The 21,350-nt window shown below is 41.4% G+C and overlaps 1 protein-coding gene across 2 annotated transcripts in view; it reads left to right on the forward strand.

Moving 5' to 3' along the window:
- The first annotated feature begins 802 nt into the window (after positions 1-802).
- The window catches only part of ZFP91 (ZFP91 zinc finger protein, atypical E3 ubiquitin ligase), a 29,069-nt gene continuing 8,521 nt past the window's right edge, over positions 803-21,350 (forward strand). Inside the window, exons 1-8 of one of the 2 annotated variants that reach the window (XM_048484052.1) lie at positions 803-953; positions 1,366-1,918; positions 3,088-3,113; positions 3,717-3,932; positions 7,907-7,943; positions 9,047-9,133; positions 9,407-9,535; positions 12,052-12,102. In XM_048484052.1, coding sequence (XP_048340009.1) covers positions 1,533-1,918; positions 3,088-3,113; positions 3,717-3,932; positions 7,907-7,943; positions 9,047-9,133; positions 9,407-9,535; positions 12,052-12,102 — 932 coding nt within the window. In that variant the 5' untranslated portion in view covers positions 803-953; positions 1,366-1,532. Of the gene's footprint in view, positions 1,919-3,087; positions 3,114-3,716; positions 3,933-7,906; positions 7,944-9,046; positions 9,134-9,406; positions 9,536-12,051; positions 12,103-21,350 lie in introns of both variants that reach the window. The other variant, XM_048484053.1, reaches the window with a different exon arrangement.

The raw sequence follows: 21,350 nt of genomic DNA on the forward strand, positions 1-21,350 counted from the left end.
TATTATTATTTGTACTGTAAACTGTTACATAACTTATTTTATTTTCATGTTGTACACGACCCTGAGCCCCTTCTCAGTGGGGGACCAGCAGGATATAAATAAAATTAATAATTATGTAAGTAAATAAGCTGACCAGTCCAGTTATCAGCTCTCAGCCTATTCACAGGAGGGGAAACAATCCAAACCATTCTTGTGTTTCTTGGAGGAAAGACAGAATAACAAAAATGACACCACAGCATGGCACAGCAGCCTCTTCCCATACCCGCGAATCTTTTGCAGTTTGTTTTGTTAACTTTCAGAGAAAGATTATGTTTTTCGAGCACAGAATATATCCTGTATTCCGGTTTTTAAACTCTTAAGACATCTGGTAGAAACTCTCATAATTTAATCTCCTTATTTTTCTGCTTGTCCAAGAAGCATTTACAAACACAGAAGGTCTGTCAGGAACAGGAATCTCTGCCAAGAAAAGTAAAATGTCAGGTTACCTAACTTCCTTTGTGTCTTTCTGAGGAGTATGCAAAGAACTGAGGAGTATGCAAACAACTGCAAAGAATGTAAGTTTCTAAACCTGTGTGCTTTATTTGTGTTTGTGCATTTTTACTTTCTAGATTTTTCGTCCTCTGTAGCCCCACACGTAAAGGATTCTTACAAATTGCAGTAATTTCTGAGGAGTAAGAATAAGAATTTGGACTACGTTAAAAACTATAACTCCCATAACCCAACCATGAGCACATGCGCAGTGCCAGCCTCAAGGGTGGAAATGGGCGAGTCTTCCACGAGTCCCGCCTCCTCTCGTCGACGCCATTTTGTCACCGACGATCGCCCGCCATACGATCGTACTTTTTTTCTTAAAGGAGAAGCTACAGTGTTTTTTTTTAATTAAAAAATCTCTTCAAGCAAGGAACTTCGAAAAACGAAGGCAATGTGAAAACCGGAAAACAGGTTTCCCAAAGGTACCGGCTTCGGTTTCGTTGTAATTCTTGAAAACTGACGTTTGGGAATTCTAAACCGGCCCAGTCTGCAAGGGGAGGGCGGGCAACAACAGAGCTAACGGGTTTCTAGAAACAATGTTGGTGTTTGGTAAGCAACGTGGACTCGCAACTGGAGCCAAGGCACGCGGGAAGAGGGACGCTTAACTTGGCGCGAAGCACAAAACAGTTAAACGGCTCAGTTGTAGGAAGCGCGCGTCACTGCCGTGATTCCGTCTAGGGGCGCGCGTTCCCGACGTGATTCCATCTAGGCGCGCGCGTCCGCCAGTTGATTGGCCCGCAGCAAGCTAGCCCGGTTTATTGCTCTGATTGGCCGGCTGGGGAGCAGGGTGGGCGGAGTAGGCCCTTCATCTCTTTTCTTGATTGGCTGATGTAGGAGGATCTTGCGTTCAGCTTGAACTCTGAACTTGTTCTTCATTGGACTGGCTCCGACGGAGCGGGAGGAGTCTGCCGAACAGAGGCGGGGTGAGCGGTAAGCTCTGCTGTCAGGAGCAGGAGGGGGAGCCGTTGTCGGGGCCCCCTCCGCTAGCCGCTGCTGCTCCGATGCCGGGAGCGGCAGAGCAGCCGGAGCCGCAGCAAGAGGAACCGCAGCAGCCGGACGAGGAAGAGGAGCGCAGTCCGCCTCTGAGCGGCCGCCGGCGTCCTCCACCCCCTGCCACTCTCGCCGCCGACCAGGAGGAGGAGTCTGGCGGCAGTCGGGTGCTCCGCGGGGGCAGGGAGCGAGGCCGGGCCGCGGCCGCCGCTGCAGCCGCCGCCGCCGCCGCCGCATCACGACGGAGGAAGGCCGAGTACCCCCGCCGTCGCCGCACCAGCCCCGGCGCCCGGCAGAACCAAGATTCTGAGGAACTGCCGCCCGGCGCTGAAGTCAAACCGCCGCCAACCGCCCCGCCTCTCAGCGCTGCCTGCAGGAAGGCGACCACCCGCGGCGCGTGAGTATCCGTCCTGTAGCTCCGGAGGGAGGGAGGGGAGGAGGAGGGATGCGCGCTCGTCTGTCATAGGGTCCTCCCATGGGGCGCACGGTCGAGCGACCGATGCCTTTGTAGAACAGGCGAAGTCCGTCTCGTACAATGATGGCTTTCCTGTCATGCACCTGGAAAGTTCCCCAGCAGTAGGGCAGGGACACCTTTACCCATTGTTTGATCCCAGTTACTCTGAGTATTACTGTTTCTACTTCCCTTTATCAGGTGAAAGCTCTTATAGTTTTACAGGTGCCACTTGCTTTCCTCCCCATGAGACACATAAATGTTCTCACCGGAATGACTTTATTGTGGGTGGGGGGTTAGAGCATTAAGTTACTGTGTGAAACTTAGAAAACTATATAATGTCACACCATTCAGTTCTGTGCTATGACTGAAAGACAGGTTATTTATGGCTCACTTTTCTTACTCAGGCAGTAGGTGGATTACAGAAAATAAAAATAAGGTATTTGGACAGCTAGGACACCCGTAAACAGCAATAGGATGAGCATTACAAAATTGAAAAGCAATACAGATAAAAAAGGTCTAAGACCTGATAAACCATAAAGAGTCCAGTAAGTAGATTACTAAAATGAAAAACTGTGTAATAATGGCTGGGTAATATGAGCAATGAGCAGAGCAGTCAATTTGAATGCTATTTCTTTGTCTGTGTGCTGACTTGAACAACTAATTGCATCACTTTTAACAAAGCCCTTCTAATCATTTTTGTTCTACTTGTTCTGTAGGGTTGCAGTAGAGTGGGAGCGGGAGTAGAAGTGGTGTAGTAAAAGTAATCCCACAGATATCATTGATTTGGGTTGGAAGAATAGAAACAAGGTAATCAGGAACTAGTGGGAGCAAGTCGTGATGTATGTAAGATCAGGAAGAATCCATTGAGTTCCAAGATATTTGTCAATGCTTATTGCTGTGTGATTTTTTCTCTTGGAGTCACTGGATTTTTCCTAAACCTGTTAGATAAGGAGTTGTGATGAGAGATGTGTATTTCACTTATGACAGGAAGGAAACTACATTTTACTGAAGCAGTTATAGTACTCTGAATGATTCTCTCCCTTCATAATATTGAGTGTTTAAATGGTTATATCAGAATTTCACCACTTGTGTTTACATTTTGTTTATTTCAGGTACCTGGAAAAAGTTTCTGTGAAAGGTAACATTTACATGTTTCTGTAAAACATTTTCAAGGAAATTATTGCCTTTTTAACATTCATGTCCTAAAAGTAAGGCTGTATCTTTATGAAGCAAAAGCATTTAAACAGCCATTGGAGAAAAATATATGGGTGAAGAAGATCTTTTATATGCAGAGATATGAGTCTTGTTTTCTAGAAAACTGGCATTCCAGTATTCAGGGAAAGGGAGGCAGGAAATACTAGCTTTTCAGTTCTTTGGTTGTTAAGGAAGTATTGGTAGACTTTGGTATTTGTGAATTTGTGTCTCTGTATGCTGTGTCCAAATGAATTCAGGTTGGAATAGATGCAAAGAACAGTGTAACTGCTAGACTAGCAAGTTAATTAGTTTAAAACCCATATATAGAATTTATGTCAATTTTTCTGAACTAAATGTTTCGGTAACACCTTTCTGTAATCCGTCAGTTTTCAATTTGGCGCTGATATTTGTGGATTAATCATCCGCACTTGCTGAGAGTTGGGAGAGGGATAGAGATTTTTTTAATCGTTTCCAACTCCGTAATCTTAAAAGTAGAGATGGATTTCCTTTTTTGATCTAGGTATGTCTTAACATGCTTATATCACAGATCCCAAAAAAGAAGCAGAAGAGGAAGAAGTCACAACTATTATTGCTCCTGGGATTCCAGTCAGTACAGCCAGGCCCACCCGAGGTTGGCGTAGCAACAGGGCAGATCCTGCAGTTCGCCAGTGTGAAGCAGAGAATTCACGTAGTTCTAGATCCAGAATTGGATCCCTGCAGCTCATCTGCAAGTCAGAACCCAACACAGATCAGCTAGAATTTGGTACGTATTTCATTAAAACATTTGGAAATGAAAACTTTGGAACTGTCACTGTATTAACATAAAATTTATGATGTATAAGATGATGTTAAATCTTGAAGTCACAGCTTATGTTCTTTCATCAGTGTGCCTTATAAGTTATTGTTATTTCAGGTTGCTTAGTCACTTTCCACAGAGCTGCGTGGAGATATAGTTTAATAGTTAAAAAGCAAAACTTTCTTCTAGGATGGCACATATGTCACTCTCATAGACATCTGTGGCAAGTCTGGTTGTTTCTGTGGCGTAAAACTGAGATAATAGGGTTGCCATTTTCTGAAAAGTCAGAGAAATTGGTCAAAGGTCAGGGAAAATGTGGTTACAACATACTTTTAAAATGCCTTCCAAATGACAGTTTGCACTTATGGCAGTTAAAGTAGAGAAGTGGCAGAATGCAAGTATAACACAATGATGCACACACGTTCTACAATTTGATTATGATTCTGACAATATTTATTGGTTGATGGTTGTCAGCAATAAGACAATAAAATATTGTTTGAGAGAGCATTCATTTATGAAGAAGCTGACTGGCTTCTTGCAACTTTCTTGTATTCAGACTAGTATCAGTTTTAGTTGATTTGAAGATGGGAACATTTTGACAGGTCAGCAAATTGTGCATTGTTTCTTCTAGCCAGCTATAAAGTCCAATCATGTCTCGATACTATTCTCAACAATGAGTCTGAGATTCATTTAGAAATCAGACCTTATATTAAAATGTTAATTTTTAAAATAGCAATTTAGATGATTTATCATTCTTAGCATAGAGATCTCTTTACTTCTACACAAGGGAAATTGCAGCTTTTCTGACACGAAACCAGCTTTACATAAAGAAGACGGCAAACATAATCAACAGAAGAAATGTATCAAGCTGGTTTTCCATTACAGTCAAGAAAGCAATAATTTCCAGTTCATTGAGCATTGTATCTAAGTATGTTTCTTTTAGGTCAGTCGAGGGTCTTCACCTGAAGTTGGTGGAAGTATTTTATGTTTGTGTAAAACAGACCAAACTGCACTGAAATATCCATGGTATAAGCATGTATTATTAACAGTTGATACAAACTCAGTGGTAAAATACGTGTTTTTATAATGGCACTGAACAAAAAGAATGGGAAAAATAGGAATATAGGAAGCTGTTTAGGACCCGAAGGAATGGCTTCAGGGTGGTGCTGTGAGTCAACCTATCTGCATTTAATTAGGAGCCCCCATTAGCTGCAGCACAAGACAGTTACACAGTTGCATGTGACCTGTAGATTATTAGAATACTGTGATTACCAAATGTACAGAATTTAAAGTTAAGCATTTGTTAACTGATAATTTTGTGGCCCTTCACATCAAATAGACAGCACATCTCAATATGTTGTGGATAAATGACCTGGAAGTTCATAAATGACCTGGAAGTAGGGGTGGGTAGCGTGGTGGCCAAGTTTGCAGATGATACCAAATTATGTAGGGTGGTGAGAACCACAAAGGATTGCGAAGAGCTCCAAGTGGACCTTGATAAATTAGGTGAGTGGGCTTAAAAAATGGCTAGGTAAAATGCAGTTCAATGCTTAGCAAAATGTAAAGTGAAGTGCACATAGGGGCAAAAAATCCAAACTTCACATACACGCTACAGGGATCAGTGCTATCAGTCACAGACCAGGAAAGGGATTTGGGCGTCTTAGTTGATAGTTCCATGGGAATGTCAACTCAATGCATGGCAGCTGTGAAAAAGGCAGACTCTATGCTGGGGATAATTAGGAAAGGAATTGAGAATAAAACTGCAAAGATTGTCATGCCCTTATATAAAGCTGTGGTGCGGTCGCACTTGGAGTACTGTGTTCAGTTCTGGTCGCCGCATCTCAAAAAGGATATCGAAGAGATAGAAAAAGTGCAGAGAAGGGCAACGAGGATGATTGAGGGACTAGAGCGCCTTCCTTATGAGGAGAGGCTTCAGCGTTTGGGACTCTTTAGTTTGGAGAGGAGACGTCTAAGGGGGGATATGATTGAAGTCTATAAAATTATGCATGGGGTAGAAAATGTTGACAGGGAGAAATTTTTCTCTCTTTCTCACAATACTAGAACCAGGGGGCATACATTGAAAATGCTGGGGGGAAGAATTAGGACTAATAAAAGGAAACATTTCTTCACGCAACGTGTGATTGGTGTTTGGAATATGCTGCCACAGGAGGTGGTGATGGCCACTAACTTGGATAACGTTAAAAGGGGCTTGGACAGATTTATGGAGGAGAAGTCGATTTATGGCTACCAATCTTGATCCTCTTTGATCTGAGATTGCAAATGCCTTAACAGTCCAGGTGCTCGGGAGCAACAGCTGCAGAAGGCCATTGCTTTCACCTCCTGCAGGTGATCTCCCAAAGGCACCTGGTGGGCCACTGCGAGTAGCAGAAAGCTGGACTAGATGGACTCTGGTCTGATCCAGCTGGCTTGTTCTTATGTTCTTATGTTCTTATGGATGTGAAAGATATGATATGCGGGCCATTGGCTTCACAATAGTTAACAATTGGTATGACACTGCCTGAAAATGTATTGACAAAAGCAAGGATAAAATTGGCTTTGCATTAAAGAATCTCTTAAACTAACTGGCTGAGTTTTACCTAGAAAGTTGAAACATGGTAGTAGCAATTGTTGAAAAGTTTGTTTAGAGAAGGCCTTTGAAGTTCAAGATGGTTTATAGGCTATCAGTATTATACAGAAACCAGATGTTGGAATCAGCAGAATAGCTATTGTAATTGTAGGACTACATGCAGCAAATCCAATCAGTAGCACAAACAATATACTGTTTTCAAGGTACAAGCCTTTAATTGAAAGTGCATTTTCAGTTAATGACATTGTTAGTGGAGAATTTGCATGAAAATGTGTATCAGCACCAGTTTTATGATTCTGTCCTTTATACTGGAAGACTTGAAACTATTGTAATTGATAAGAACATGTTGCTGTCTGGTGTGCTCACACACATACACAGAGCAACTTATGGCCATAAGCAACAAGAAGAAACTTTGAAAAAAGAAAAGAAGATCCGTTGGGTGGAATTGAATACCTTGAAAATGCTAACAAAAGACTGAGAAAAGAAGCCAAAAGGGGGGGGGGGGGGGACCAGTCAGGAACTAAGGAAGCTGCAAAATAAAAAGAGAAACTTTAGAAATGATCCCAAGTTTCATATTTTGCCTTCAGTTAATTTGTGAATGTATGTCATTTGTGAATGTATTTTTGGAATACATGTAAAAGTTTTAAAATATAGTAACATTTACCTAATGTTAATGTTTCTTAACAATTTGAAGTGGAGCCCACATCAGAACTTCTTAGGCCCCAATTGCAAAGTAACTCCATGCTACTTTTCCCTCCACGCATAAAATGTAGGAATTAATATCAGTCAATACATGTACATTTTATATTTCTGAGGGTGCAGTATTCCAGAGCAATGGGCTGAATTTCATGGTTTCTGCACATCATGTGGAGACAATTTCAAACTTGCCTTTGAGCCTCTTCTTTCTTCCGCCTGCTGACCTTGAAGCCAGATTCGTGTCCCAACCCACAGCTGGGAAACCATTGCTCTTTCCGTTTTAATGTCTTAATTTGAGAAGACCAAGACAGCTGGTTCACTATTGTATTTCAGATTTTCAGTTTTCCAATCTGATTGAAATTATGCTCATCATGCTACTAATTTTGAAACAGTACATTTTTAGAAATGAAAAGGTTTATGTAGAAAAATCTCAGTACAGAAAAATATCTGGCCTACATCATAGACTGGAAGGAGAACATCATTGGGTTATAGGAAAGGGTGTCTTACAAATTAATGAATAAGTATAAATAAATAAATGTTATAGAACTTTACCAATCTATGATATTTGGACATACATTGTACTACTAAAGATATTGCAAATACTGATCCCTGTTCAGTCTTATGAGACATCTGATGTTTATCACGTGCTCTTTTTTAGAAGTCACAGAAGTGCACCCTTCTCCATCTGGAATCAGGTAAGAAGTTTTTTGTTTATTTTTTGGAGTGTTCTTCCCCACCTAGGATGTTGGCTAGATTACTAGCTTGAATGTTGAAACATCAGTTCAGATAAGGTGTCTGTTAGTATAGGTGGACTGTGAATAAAATAAATGACTGTAAGATGCTGATAAATGGCATTAATTATGCCACAGATTTAGTGCAAAGGGCCCTGAGTTGTTACACGATAATCCAGTCCAGTCACTTAATCTGAGCCCTTACTCTCCTTACCAATTCAGGAATTCAACCTGCTAAGGAAATGATCCCAAAGTGTTTCTGTGGTTTGTATCAGAAATCTGTCTGTTTACTGTATCTAGCAAGTTTTATGATCCTTACTCAAAATCCCTTTCTGAAATAATTACCAGACTCTTGCATTCTGATTAATCCAGGGAGATGTTAGTCAGTTGTGGGAAGGTTTGGAATTACTATCGTAGGCTCTTTTTGATCTGTGTTTTAATGATGTCAGTTGCTAGAGCCTGCAGTGGCTTGAGGTATCAGAGTTACACTAATGTTACTGTCTGATTTTGCTGTATAAAGGAAAATTTATTTGAGCTGGCAACATTTTGCATGCTTGCCTTTCTTCCCTCTGAAATTTAAGTTTCTTATTGATAAGGTGATTAAAAATATCAGCTGGAAAGTTAAAAGGCTATAGTAGGAAAATAAGTAAAGCTTTTTCTTGCCTGAAAGTTCTGCTTGCAATTAAATAATGTGATGAACTAATTCCTTCCACTGTATAATTAGAGTTTTTGATTCCATCTTAAAACGAGTAGATGAGATAGCAGGCTCTTTCCACCACAATTGCAATTGTTCCATCCCTCAAATGATTCTTCTCCATATTGCTTCCATGCAGCATAAGCAATGTGTACTATGGTTGGCATAAAACTTATAAAACAGCCTATTACTGTTCTCTTTGGGGTGTTGTGTGGTTTCTGGGCTGTATGGCCATGTTCTAGTAGCATTTTCTCCTGACATTTCGCCTGCATCTGTGGCTGGCATCTTCAGAGGATCTATTCTCTTTGTCCAAAAATATATTGCACATGTGAATAAACAATTCTAGCTATCCCTTTCTTTTTTACATCAACAGCGATGAAGAAGAAATGCTTATCAGTGAAGAAGAAGTTCCCTTCAGAGATGATCCAAGAGATGAAACCTATAAACCCCATTTAGACAGGTGCTTTGTTTTCTTTTTTCTAGACAGAAGGATTGTATGCTGCTAGACTGATCGCTTGAAAGAATGTCAATTAACACTCAAGCCAACCTATTCTGTATTAATAGCATGTGCTTTGAAAAAGAAATCAAAATACCAATTAATTGTTTCCAGGAATGAGATTATGAAAGACTGGAACTTCTCAAGGTCCATATTGATGAATTGTCCAAAAGCTATATGAAATACAGAGGCTATCTACAGAAAACTTTGTGAACATTTTTATATTTGCATCTGCAGGGAAATTCCAAAACAAAGAAAAAAATCAGGGAAGGGAAAAGAAGAAAAAGAAAAACAGAAAGAAATTAAAGTAGAGGTTGAAGTCAAAGAAGAAAGTGAGTTTCGAGAAGAGGAGGAGCCACCCAGGAAGTAAGAGACTGTGCCTTTGTGTGTATGCCTGCTTGTTCTTAAATTGTTTTCAAATCCTGAGGAACCATGACCATGTTAGTGATGAAAACCAATCATAAAAATTATATTTCTGTATCACCAAAGTCTGCCAGTAGGCTCACCCAAGTAAAGCCTTTGTTCGACAACTGTAGTGTTACAGGATATCAAGAAGTTACAAATTTACTGATTTCACATACTATTGAACAATACAAGTAACTTTTTTGTAAGTGAGAAGTGTTCTGCTACTCGGTTCCCACACCAATATTGATTTATTTGAAAAAAATTATGCCACTCTTCCACCTAGCTTAGAGACCTAAAGGCATTTAACAACCAAACATTAAGACAAACTTTAAAATACAGACACACAACATAATTTGGAAACTGGAAGTAGGATAGGTGAGGAAACACCAACCAAAACAGAAAAGTCTTCATCTGCTGACAGAAGACGATAACAGAAAGAGGCAAATATTCCCTGGAAAGCTAATTCAATGATTTTGGGGCCACAACTACTGTAGGAATGGACAGGCTAGTAAAAAAACAAAAAGTAAAGCAAGACTCTGATATAAAGATTGCAAATAATGAAGGGATATCTTATTTGTGACAAATTTTATATTGAAATGTAGAAGTTAGATTCAGAGTTAAATTGCATGAGTAGCAGAGTACTTCCCTCCCATAAAGGAGTAGGTGTATTACTTCTGCCGTTTCTTGCAGCACCACCACCATTACCACATCCCTAAGGGCCTCCACATACTCTGGGGCAGTTTTTGAGACTGCTCAAGGTACCACAGTGTGAGAAGGGGGGTGGAAAAGACCCATTCTGTGAGCAGAGCTGTATTTACAATTTCAATCTTATATTTGGGAATTCACACATTGGGAGTCTTGTATTTTAGCAGAGGAATTGGGAGAAATGCCAAAGTGGGGCAGCTCCAAAAACTATGGTGAGGAAGAAGCATGAAAACCTGACATTGTGATGTGGGTAGTACAAAAAGCAAGGGCAGAATCCAGTGAATAGAAGCCAGGAAGAAGACAGACTTGGTCCATTCTTCTGTGTAGTTCTGTTCATTTGTCTGTGGTGTATAAATAAACAAGTGCCTGTTATGTTCTCAAGATTGTCTCTCATAAATAAAAGCTAGACAGCTGTATTAAAAATAAAGCAAAAAATTTGGATTCCAAATCCTGTTATGTACTAGATATAAATAATGCATATTAATGGTTTTTAAGATGCATGAAAGTATAGTGATCCTGTGTCATTTCCGCACTATTAAGAAGAAAGTATTGGTTTGTGCATGTCATCTTGCTGTAATCAACTACACTTGCAATGTATTTTAATATAGAAATGATTAGATTAAGGAGGATACAATTTCAATCCCATTGTACTTGCAGTGGTACAAAAGCTTCAGAATTATGCAGCAAGTAGGGTCAGATCAATACCTATTTTTACAGCTAGTTGTGGATTAGAGAATGGTGTTTATAGATGAAACAATTTCTTAAGCTATATATTTAGTTAATTAAGAATCTTAAATAACATCTTTGTATTTCTGTAAGTCTAAAATCTTCCTCTAACAGTTTAAGCTACTTGCCCACTCTAGTGAAGGAAATGCATGTATCAGTGTGTTCTCTGGTCAGATATTATATAAGTTTTCTGTGTATCAGTAGATTTCAAGTTTGCTTCTAAGCCTGATTAAAACTGCCATTAACCCGTAAAGCCTATAATCTCAGGTTGTTCAGGACTAATCTTAAGAACCTAGGTCCGGAAGATAGAAAGATGCAGATGTTTAAAGATGGACAGACTCACTTGGCATAGAAATGATGACAAAAAAGGCATATATGCGAAGCTGTGTTTGTGCCTTTAGCAAAAGCCCCCCACAAGAATAGACCTCGATCATCAAGTTTACTATATGTGCTGCAAGGCTTGGAGAGTAGAAGAGTTAGTAGCAATTATACATAATGACTTGAGTAGGTTAGCAAGGCCAAAATGTATATATCCTTGCAGGCATTCCTTAACAAATGGAATTCCCCCCCTCCCTCCCCCCCCCCCCCTGAAATTCTGATTCCTATAATTTGGATTGAATAACCATGCTTAGTTTCTACTAAAAGAAGAGCTGTTCTGAGTGGTATATTTTCCACATCTTCCCACCCAAAACATCTTCACACTTACATTGTGTCCAGTGATGTTCCTAGAGATCTGCTGAATTTTGAGGGCCAGGAAAATTTCATTCCATAAGCTGAACTCTGCTTTTTAGACCTTAGGTACAATCCACTGTGTCTCAAGTTCTGAGAGCTTATGTCTGCATGATTGGATGGCAGTTTGTGTTAAAATGAGCATTAATTGACTTTCATCACGCAGTGCCGAAACAAGTTCTACTGTGCTTTTAAGTGAGCATTTTATTAATTGATTGCCTAGAGTATGCTTCCCTTTATTTACACATCTACAGTTGTGTTTTCCTGTTCTGTCTTCATGTACATTTTTAAAATTTTGTTTTTGTGTCCTGTCTTAGGAGAGGAAGACGGAGAAAAGACGACAAGAGCCCAAGACTTCCCAAAAGGAGGTTAGTCATCTTGGTTTTCTCTGTTGTACATTTTAATTCCTTTAAAATATACGTAAGTCTACCTTTCTCTCACACAATCAGACCTAAGGAGGAGAACAGAAATCAGATACTAGCAAAAAACTAGATGACATCAAAATTGCAGATGACATCAAATTAGGAGGAGTAACTAATACCCCAAAGGACAGAGTCAGGATTCAAAATGACCTGGACAGATTAGAGACATGGGCCAAAATGAACTTCAGAATGAACTTCAACAGATAAATGTAAGATACTCCACTTAGGCAGAAAAAATGAAGTGCACAGATATAGGATGGGTGACATCAGGCTTGACAACACTACATGTGTATGAGATCAGGGAATCTTAGTAAACCACAAGCTGAACCTGAGTCAGCAGTGTGATGCGGCAGCCAAGAAAGCCAATGCAATTCTGGGATGCATCAGTAGGAGTATAGCGTTTGTATCAAGGGATGTAATAGTACAGTGGAACCTTGGTTTTCGTCTGTTTCGGTTTTCGTCAATTTTTTCTGTGAAAAATTTGTCTCGGTTTTCATCGGTGGCCTCGGATTTCGTCAGCGTGCTCTCGTCGGCCCTGTGACGTCGCTGCTAATTTCCTTCTCAGTGTCTCGTTTTGTGAGCATCACCTCGCGCATCTAGCCAAACAATTATTGATTGCGAGTGCTAATACAGTACTGTACTACAATTACATGTAAGTGATTTATTTTGCGTTTTTCAGTTTCAAAATGTACGTAACTCACATAACGCAGGTAACAAAAAATCATAACTCTTTCCTTTTAGCTCCATCATGGGACCAAAGAAAGTTTCCAGAGCCAGCAGCCCTTCGAAGAAGGAGGCCAGGAACACGATTGCATTGAAGAAGGGAATCATTCAAAAATAAGAGAGCGGCATTAGGATTGCTGAAATTGGCCGCATGTACGGGAAGTCGCCATCCACAATAAGTTCCATTGTAGCGAAAAAGGAAGCAATAAAAGAGGCTAATGTAGCGAAAGGCTTTAATATCCTAACGAGACAGAGATCGCAAACAATGGAAGATGTTGAACAGTTATTGTTAATTTGGATAAATAAAAAACAGTTAGATGGCGATTCTCTTTCAGGGGCCATTATATGTGAAAAGGCCAGACTGCTGTATGCCGATCTCATTAAGAAAATGCCTGGGACGAGTACTAGTGTACTTAGTGATTTTAAGGCCAGCAGAGGCTGGCTTGAAAAATTCAAGAGGCGCACTGGCATACACAGTGTTACTAGGCGCAGCGAAGGTGCGAGTTTGGACAAGTCTGGGGCTGAAAAATTTGTGTCCGAATTCAAAGATTATGTAGAGGGTGCAGGATTCATCCCCCAACAAGTCTTCAACTGTGATGAAACTGGCCTCTTTTGGAAGAAAATGCCAAAGACGACGTTCATTACACAGGAGGAAAAGGCGCTGCCAGGACATAAGCTTGTGAAAGATAGGCTAACTCTTTTGTTGTGTGGTAATGCTAGTGGTGATTGCAAAGTGAAGCCCTTACTGGTGTACCATTCAGAAACTCCTAGAGTGTTTAGCAGAAACAATTTGATTAAAAGTAGATTGTGTGTGATGTGGAGGGCAAACAAGAAAGCATGGGTCACGAGGGCAATTTTCATTGAGTGGATGAATGAAGTGTTTGGCCCCAGTGTGAAAAAATACCTGCAGGATAATCAATTCCCCCTTAAATGCCTCCTGTTAATGGACAGTGCTCCTGCACATCCTCCAGGTTGGGAAGACACGTTGTTGGAGGAGTTCAGCTTTATCACAGTGAAGTTCTTGCCCCCCAATACCACACCACTCATCCAGCCCATGGACCAGAGTGTCATTTCAAATTTCAAGAAACTGTACACAAAAGCATTTTTTCAGAGGTGCTTTGAGGTGATATCAAATACAGAATTGTCCTTAAGAGGCTTCTGGAAAAATCATTTCAACATCCTCAACTGCATTAGCCTCATAGATAAGGCTTGGCAGGGAGTGACATCCAGAACGCTGAACTCTGGCTGGAAAAAATTATGGCCAGGATGTGTGCATGAGAGAGATTTTGAAGGGTTTGAGCTTTCCCCTGATGACCCTACAGATGTGGTGCTGTCAATTGTTGATTTGGGGAAGTCCATGGGTTTGGAGGTGAGTGGTGAGGATGTGGAAGAGTTGGTGGATGATCACAGTGAAGAACTCACCACTGAAGAGCTGCAAGATCTTCACCTAGAAATGCAACAGACGGCAGATGAAGAAGTTGCTTCCGATCAGGAGGAAGAGACCGGGGAGAATGTGCTGTCTTCAGAGATTAAGGACATCTTATCGATGTGGAGTAAGGTTCAGTGGTTTGTGGAGAAAAATCACCCGGACAAAGCTGTTGCAGGCCGTGTCTGCAACTTGTTTAATGATAATGTCTTGCCCTATTTTAGGCAAATCTTTAAAAGGCAGCAGAAACAGATCTCTTTGGACAGCTGTCTTGTGCGACATGGGTCCACTGACTCTGAAGCTGGTCCTAGTGCCAAAAGACCAAGAAGGGAAATGACTCCAGATAGTGCCTTGAAACCTAAGGTCCTTATGGAGAGGGATTCCCCTTCCAAACAATAAGTATGTGCATGTTAAATGTTCATTTATTCTGTACATTAGTCTTTTATATTCATTTTATATTAATTTGTTATTGTTTTGAGTATTAAACACTATGTTTATTCTCTATAAAATGTGTTTTTGGTGTGTATTTTGGCATGTCTAGAACAAATTAATTGGATTTACATTGATTCCTATGGAAATGTTTGCCTCAGTTTTCGTTGGTTTCGGATTTCGCCGAAACTGTATCTCTCTGTACCACTGTACCTCTCTATTCTGCATTGGTCAGACCTCACCTGGAATACTGTGTTTTCAGTTCTGGGCACCGCAACTCAGGAAGGATATTGACAAGCTGGAATGTGTCCAGAAGAGGGGGACCAAAATGGTAAAAGGTCTGGAATCCATGCCCTATGAAGAGAGACTTAGGTAGCTGGGTAGGTTTAGTTTGGCAAATTTAGTTTGACATATTTAAATATTTGATGGGAGGTCATGTGGAAGAGGGAGAAAGCTTGTTTTCTGCTGCTCCAGAGACTAGGACAACGAGTAATGGGTTCAAGGAGCAGGAAAAGAGATTCCACCTAAACATTAGGAGAAACTTCCTGACAGTTAGGGCTGTTTGACAGTGGAATAACTTCCTCGGAGTGTAGTGGAATCTCCTTTGGAGGTTTTTAAAGAGGGGGCTGGATGGCCATCTGTCAGGAGCGCTTTGATTGTCTGTTCCTGCATGGCAGGGGATTAGACTTGATGACCCTTGTGGTCTCTCCCAACTCTATGATTCTGTGATTCTATAAAACTATAAAGCAATGGTCAGTGTAAAATAAGACAACTCGTATAATATGGGCAGGACTAACTATCGCTAGTGCCTTTCAAGGCACCCCAGAGTTCTGTTTTACTAGACCAGTGGTGGTAAACCTTTGGCACTCCAGATGTTATGGACTACAATTCCCATCGGCCCCTGTCAGCATGGCCAATTGGCCATACTGGCAGGGACTGATGGGAATTGTAGTCCATAACATCTGGAGTGCCAAAGGTTTGCCACCACGGTACTAGACTATAAGAATACCACTGGTTATCCAAAGGTATTGTTTAAACACCCTTCTTGCATATTTTGCTTCACGTATGAAAATGTAAAGAGTTGTTTTTAGTTAGGGTTGCCAACCTCCCAGTGGTAGCTAGAGATCTCCCGCTATTCCAGGTAATCTTCAGATGATAGAGATATGTTTACAAGGAGAAAATGGCCAGTGTTATATTTCACTAAGTCCCTCCACTCCCCATACCCCGCCTTCATCAGGCTTCAATCCCAATACCTCCAGATAATTCATGACCTGGAGCTGGCAATCATATTTATAGTGAATGCTTCCAGAACTGGAACTCTGTTTGGAGATCAGTTGTAATTCTGGGAGGTCTCCAGATTCTAACTGGAGGATAGTGGTTAGTCTACTCTTGTACAGTCTATACTAGTCTACATTGTTTCCTTGTTTACATGCGACAAGGTGCCTCACTACTTCCCCCAAACCTAGCTGCCATTTTGCCTGACCCCTGCTTTTGGGTTGGATTTTGGGGTTTTTAAAAGGCCCTCTTTTGGGGGTTTTAAAAGGCCATTTTAACAATCTACTGCTTGAGTGTTAGATCAAAAGTATTAACATTTTAAAAAAAACAACCCCACAGATTCCCCAGAAAAGCTGTTGGGGGAGTGTCAAGAAGGAGGAGGAAGGGGAAGGGGGGCATCTTTTGGTTGTGGTCCACCTGGGAAGAGGGGAAGGAGGGGGAGAGGGGAAGGGGCCCTATCATAGAATTGTGGTTCACCCACCTTGAGGGGAGGGAGGATGTAGTTTCTTCTGCTGTCTGCAGGAAGCAGTAACTAAGATGTCATCCAAATGAGTTGCCCCACATCCATTTCTTTTGGGAAGCAGTTTTTTTTCTGCTTCCCAACTGCATTATGTGCATTCATGTGCTTCCATAATTTCCTGGCTTTTCTCCAATCTTTATCATATCTGCTATGCTCCAAACTTTAGGAAAGGTAACAGTGAAGCTGGATGTTGCTCTGTGTTTGTGACAATTCAGATTTTCTGGCTCATGGCAGCCATTTTCCCTGACTCTATCCCCATGACTGTCATTTCCTTCCCCACTATGAGAGAGCTTTTACGTTTAAAAAAAGATTGGCACAAAAATATGGTTTTATTGAAACTGGCAATTATGTCCGTTGTGTAAAAAAATACAGTAGGCTCTGAAAAACTAATCCCAGGGCAAGAGACATGGACATGGCATATCTACAGGAAATGGTGCCTGGTGCAATCACTGAAATTGCAGCCTCTCAAACATCCCAGCTTTGCCAAGGAGGGGCATCAGGGTGCCTGTGAAGATGAGGAAAGTTCTTCCCATCTCCATAGCTGCCCCCCCCCCACTCCGTTTTTACAAAGCTAGATCCCAGCTTTGCAAATTGGGGGCGGAGGGGAGCCAGCAGGGTGCCTATGAAGATGGGGATCCTGTTGTAGGAAGAAATACAATGGGCTCTAGCAAGTGAGAACCCATAAGCAGAGACTTCAGAGGACATTACCCCCAGCTTTTTTCGTCTGTTCTTTCCCTTCTCTGCTTCTCACTCTCCATCCTGCCACCCCTTCTCTTCATCTTCTTTCTGTCCCCCCCAAGATCTCTCTGTCTGCCCACTTATTCCAGCTCTCTCTTCCTACCCCAACTCTCTATTCTCTATGTTTCTGCCACCCTGCCCCAGCTTTTGTTTTCTCTTTCTGGCTACCTGTCATAACTTATCTCTGTCTCTTTCTGCCTCTCCCCAGCACTCATTCTCTTTCTGTCTCTACTCCAACTCTTTCTCCCCCCACCCCAACCCAACGCTTGGTAACTTGCTTGGAGTACTATGGGTGGGCCTCACAGCCCTGCTCTCGCTGCCTCAGCCAGAGCTGTTCCAAGTTCAGGAAGAACTTCCCCCTTCCTACCAAACAGCCTGGGGTGGGGTGGCCTGTTCAATCCTGGCTGCTGGCACTGGACTCACTGCTGAGTTACTCAAAAGTTGGCTCAGCCAAGGAATAGGACAGCCCTGTGAGGACCCCTACTGAAGAGTTGGCTTTATCACAGACTAGCACAGCCCTGCGAGGACCCCAGAGCTTTCAGAAGCGTTACCAGCTGAGTGAGAAGGAATCTAGACATGGTAATCCTGTCAGCCCTTCTGTACTGGAGAAGTGGCATCCTCTGAACTACATCTTACAAAGTCCTTTGCTTTTTCTGGTTCATGTCAGGAACACACTGCTCAATTATACAGTAGGATAACATTGCACTGTTAGGTGCAGCAGGTTCTCTCAATTCCCAGCTTTCTTTTTTTAACCTCACAAAATAAAATCTGTACCCCCTTGCAGAGATACAAGGATAAAGGTATATCTTAGCAAGGGAGGGGGAAAGATACTTGTTTTTAAAAAATTAAAGGTAGAAATTCCAAGAAACTACTACACCGACCAGTTTAACAATATATTGCTGTAACAATATTCTAGTGCTGACTTTTTTAAAAATTGCAAAACCCTAATTGGCTCGAGGGTAGGCTTTGACCACTTCTGGGGGATTCAAGGAGAAAAACCTAAGACTCTGCATCAGTGTTCTCCATCTGTAAAATGGATAAATGTTAAGATTGGGGGTCATCACAACATGAGGAACTGTACCCCCCATGGGCCCAATACCATCAGGACCCATTATTCTTCATTAGGAGGGCTTCGTAAGAGATCCATGGGACGATGTTCTAAGATGATTGTTGTTTTAAACTATATGTATGTTTTTAGTTGATGTTTTACCTGTACACCGCCCTTAGCCCTTCTGGGATTGGGCGGTATATTAAATTCAATAATAATAATAATAATAATAATAATAATAATAATAATAATAATAATAATAATAATAATAAAGGGTCGTGGCATTAGGAAGGTTGAGAACCACTGTGCTAGATCTTTGAAGTTACTCTTTCACTACAGTTATTGAGTTGCAAGCCTGGGTACACTTCCTTCTTATGGTCCTTTTTTTGTATTTAATTGGTCACTATGCCTTGATTTGGTTCTGCAGAGCCAAAACTGTGAACTTGGTAAAAGTACTAGACATAATATTTTAGTGATTCCTCCCTCCCCATGTATTATTAAACTTAACTGAGAAACTTTGTAATGTTTATTGTTAAAGCTCTGGACAGAAACCTCATATTCTCAATTGTGAACAATCCTCTTAAGGGGATAATGAAGTATCTTGTGAATGGTTGTAATTTCTGGATACACAGTGTGCTAAACAGTCTCTTCTGAGCAGTTCAAGCAATTCAAAGGATAAAATTCATTGAAAGCTCCTTTTAACAAGTATTGATGTGGGTGGCCAGCACTGCTGCTGTTGAACTGATACAAAGATCATGGCTTATTTTCAATGGAACTGAACTCCTGATAACAGATCAGTGGACTAAAAGTGCAATCCTAAGCACAGGTACACCCTTCAAAGTCAATAACTAATTGGGTAAGAAATGTATAGTTCTGTTTAGGATTGCACTGGAAGTCTACTTCACTTAAGAGACAGAGGTATGGGTGGCAGCCCTTGCTGTCCATAAGATAAGTACACTGCACTTAATTTTTTTTAAAAAAAAACAACCTTGAAATATTAGCCTGGTTATCACTTTGGCTTCTGTGCAGTCCCACATTGCACAGGCCAGCTGCAGAAAAGATTTCCAAAGTAGACTAGGAGTTCCCCTCCTCCCTCTGACAGTTAATTGCTAAAACAATCATATGACCAGAGGGGGGCACAACTTGCTCAGTTCTCTTTTTGCGATCATGAAGAGAGGATCTCCACTGCTTTTCTGTTTTTTTCCCTCACCACATTCTTGAGGCTGAGGAACCATGTTTCTCTCATCAGTAGTCATTCTACTGAAAACTAAACCACATTTAAATAGGAAATTATTCTGGATTTTCATTTTGTTTTGGCTCAAAAGGGGACTCCTCAGAATCATGCCAACTGTGGCTTTAAAATGGTGCTATGCCCATTCTCTGTGCCTTAACTGCGGTGGGTGGGGCAGGGATGCCTTCTAAATTGTCACCAATTTACCTGAAGGCATGATTTGATAGAACTGAATTCAAAAGAGCTCTTTTTCAAAGGCTTTGGCTATGTGCCAGCCTGAAGGAAGATACCTTCATCCTCCCTGGTGAGGGGTGGTCTGGCAAAACTTTGGGTTCACTGGCTGTTTTCAAATGCTTTGGCTGAATAGCAGCCTGAATAAAGGCACATTCTCTCTGCTTGATTGTGTCAGCTCTGAGGGGGCAAACCTGAAGGCATTTCTTACAGAGCCACTGATTCAGAATGGCTGATTCCTAAGACTTTGGCTGCATTCTACCTGACTGAAATAATCCCTCCCTGAAATTGTGGCCTGGCAGACACTGTCCAGCTGATGGACTCCTTCCCTTCTCCCTGGATTCTTCCAGATCCAAGAGCTTAGAGGTGTGGCCTATCAGATCTGGTGGGAAAGCCTGGAGTCGTGGCCCGGCAAACACTGCCTGACTAAAGGCTTCCCCTCCTCAGTCCATTCAGAGGAGAGAAACTTGGAGTTGTGGCCTGGTGGGAGTGTCTTTTAAAGGTTTAGTTATGCCTCAGTAAAGGAACTTTTTCCTGACTGTCCTCACTTTCAAGGTGAAATCCTTGGAAGCATGAGTTAACAGAGCCTTTCCATTCTTAATGGCTCTTTGTAAAAGGTGTTATGGATCAGGAGGGTTTTGTAATTTCTCATTGGAGACTTCTTCAGCCCTTATAATTGGAGACTTCTTCAGCCCTTCTTCAGCCCTTATAATGTTTGGATTTCTTCAGCCCTTATAATTTTTGGAGAGTTGAAATGAGTGAAGTTTCTTCTTGTTTTGTTTTGAAACAACAAGCAGGCTTAAGGCCTGCTGAATATTTTGCTATTCAACATAGTAGCCTCAGTCCACCATTTTGCTGCAGTCTCTCAGCACTGATGCTTAATCCTAGGGGGCCTTCAGCACAGGCATTGTTTCAGTCAGATGCAAGGCTTGCCTTTGCCTTCTCCGTGGGGAGCTCAGAACTGATCACTAAGAATGTTTTTTTTCAAGCAAGCCTGAGCAATTTGCCTCTTCTCTTGGTTCCATGGCATCCTTCAGAACCAGGAATTATGGTTAGATACTCCTTGGCTTTTACTATTTTTAATATCCGTTTTTTGAAAATATTTTACTAACCCTAACCCTCTGTGGGGAGTAACAGGCTTGCTATTGGACCCTTGAGAGACACCTCTTCTTCCCTGCATTTAAAAAACCTGGTGTCTTAGGATTGCGTATATGTTTTTCCCCTGCGCAAGAGGCTTTGGCATCTTCTGCTGAAAAAATCTCTGGTAATTAGACTTGCTTTCTGCAAATTACTTTATCATACCACTACTTTCACTTAAAGCACTAGCCATACCTTTTGTCTTCTATTTCAGTGCCAGCATTTCACATAATAGTGAAATGCATTGTAATTTCATTTTCTTCAACTAATGGGGGCCAGTTCTTCAATATTCTTATTGGAGGCCTGGGCTGTTTGGTCTTGCCCTACAAAGGGACCTCCATCATTGGGGAATGCCCTTCTAATCCCTCAGCAGGGTAATCTGTTTTTATGTTTTTACCCTGTCTGCTTTGCTGCACAGGATGTTCTGCAAACTGCA

Source organism: Sphaerodactylus townsendi, linkage group LG02 (assembly GCF_021028975.2).
Source record: "Sphaerodactylus townsendi isolate TG3544 linkage group LG02, MPM_Stown_v2.3, whole genome shotgun sequence".
Taxonomy (NCBI): domain Eukaryota; kingdom Metazoa; phylum Chordata; class Lepidosauria; order Squamata; family Sphaerodactylidae; genus Sphaerodactylus; species Sphaerodactylus townsendi.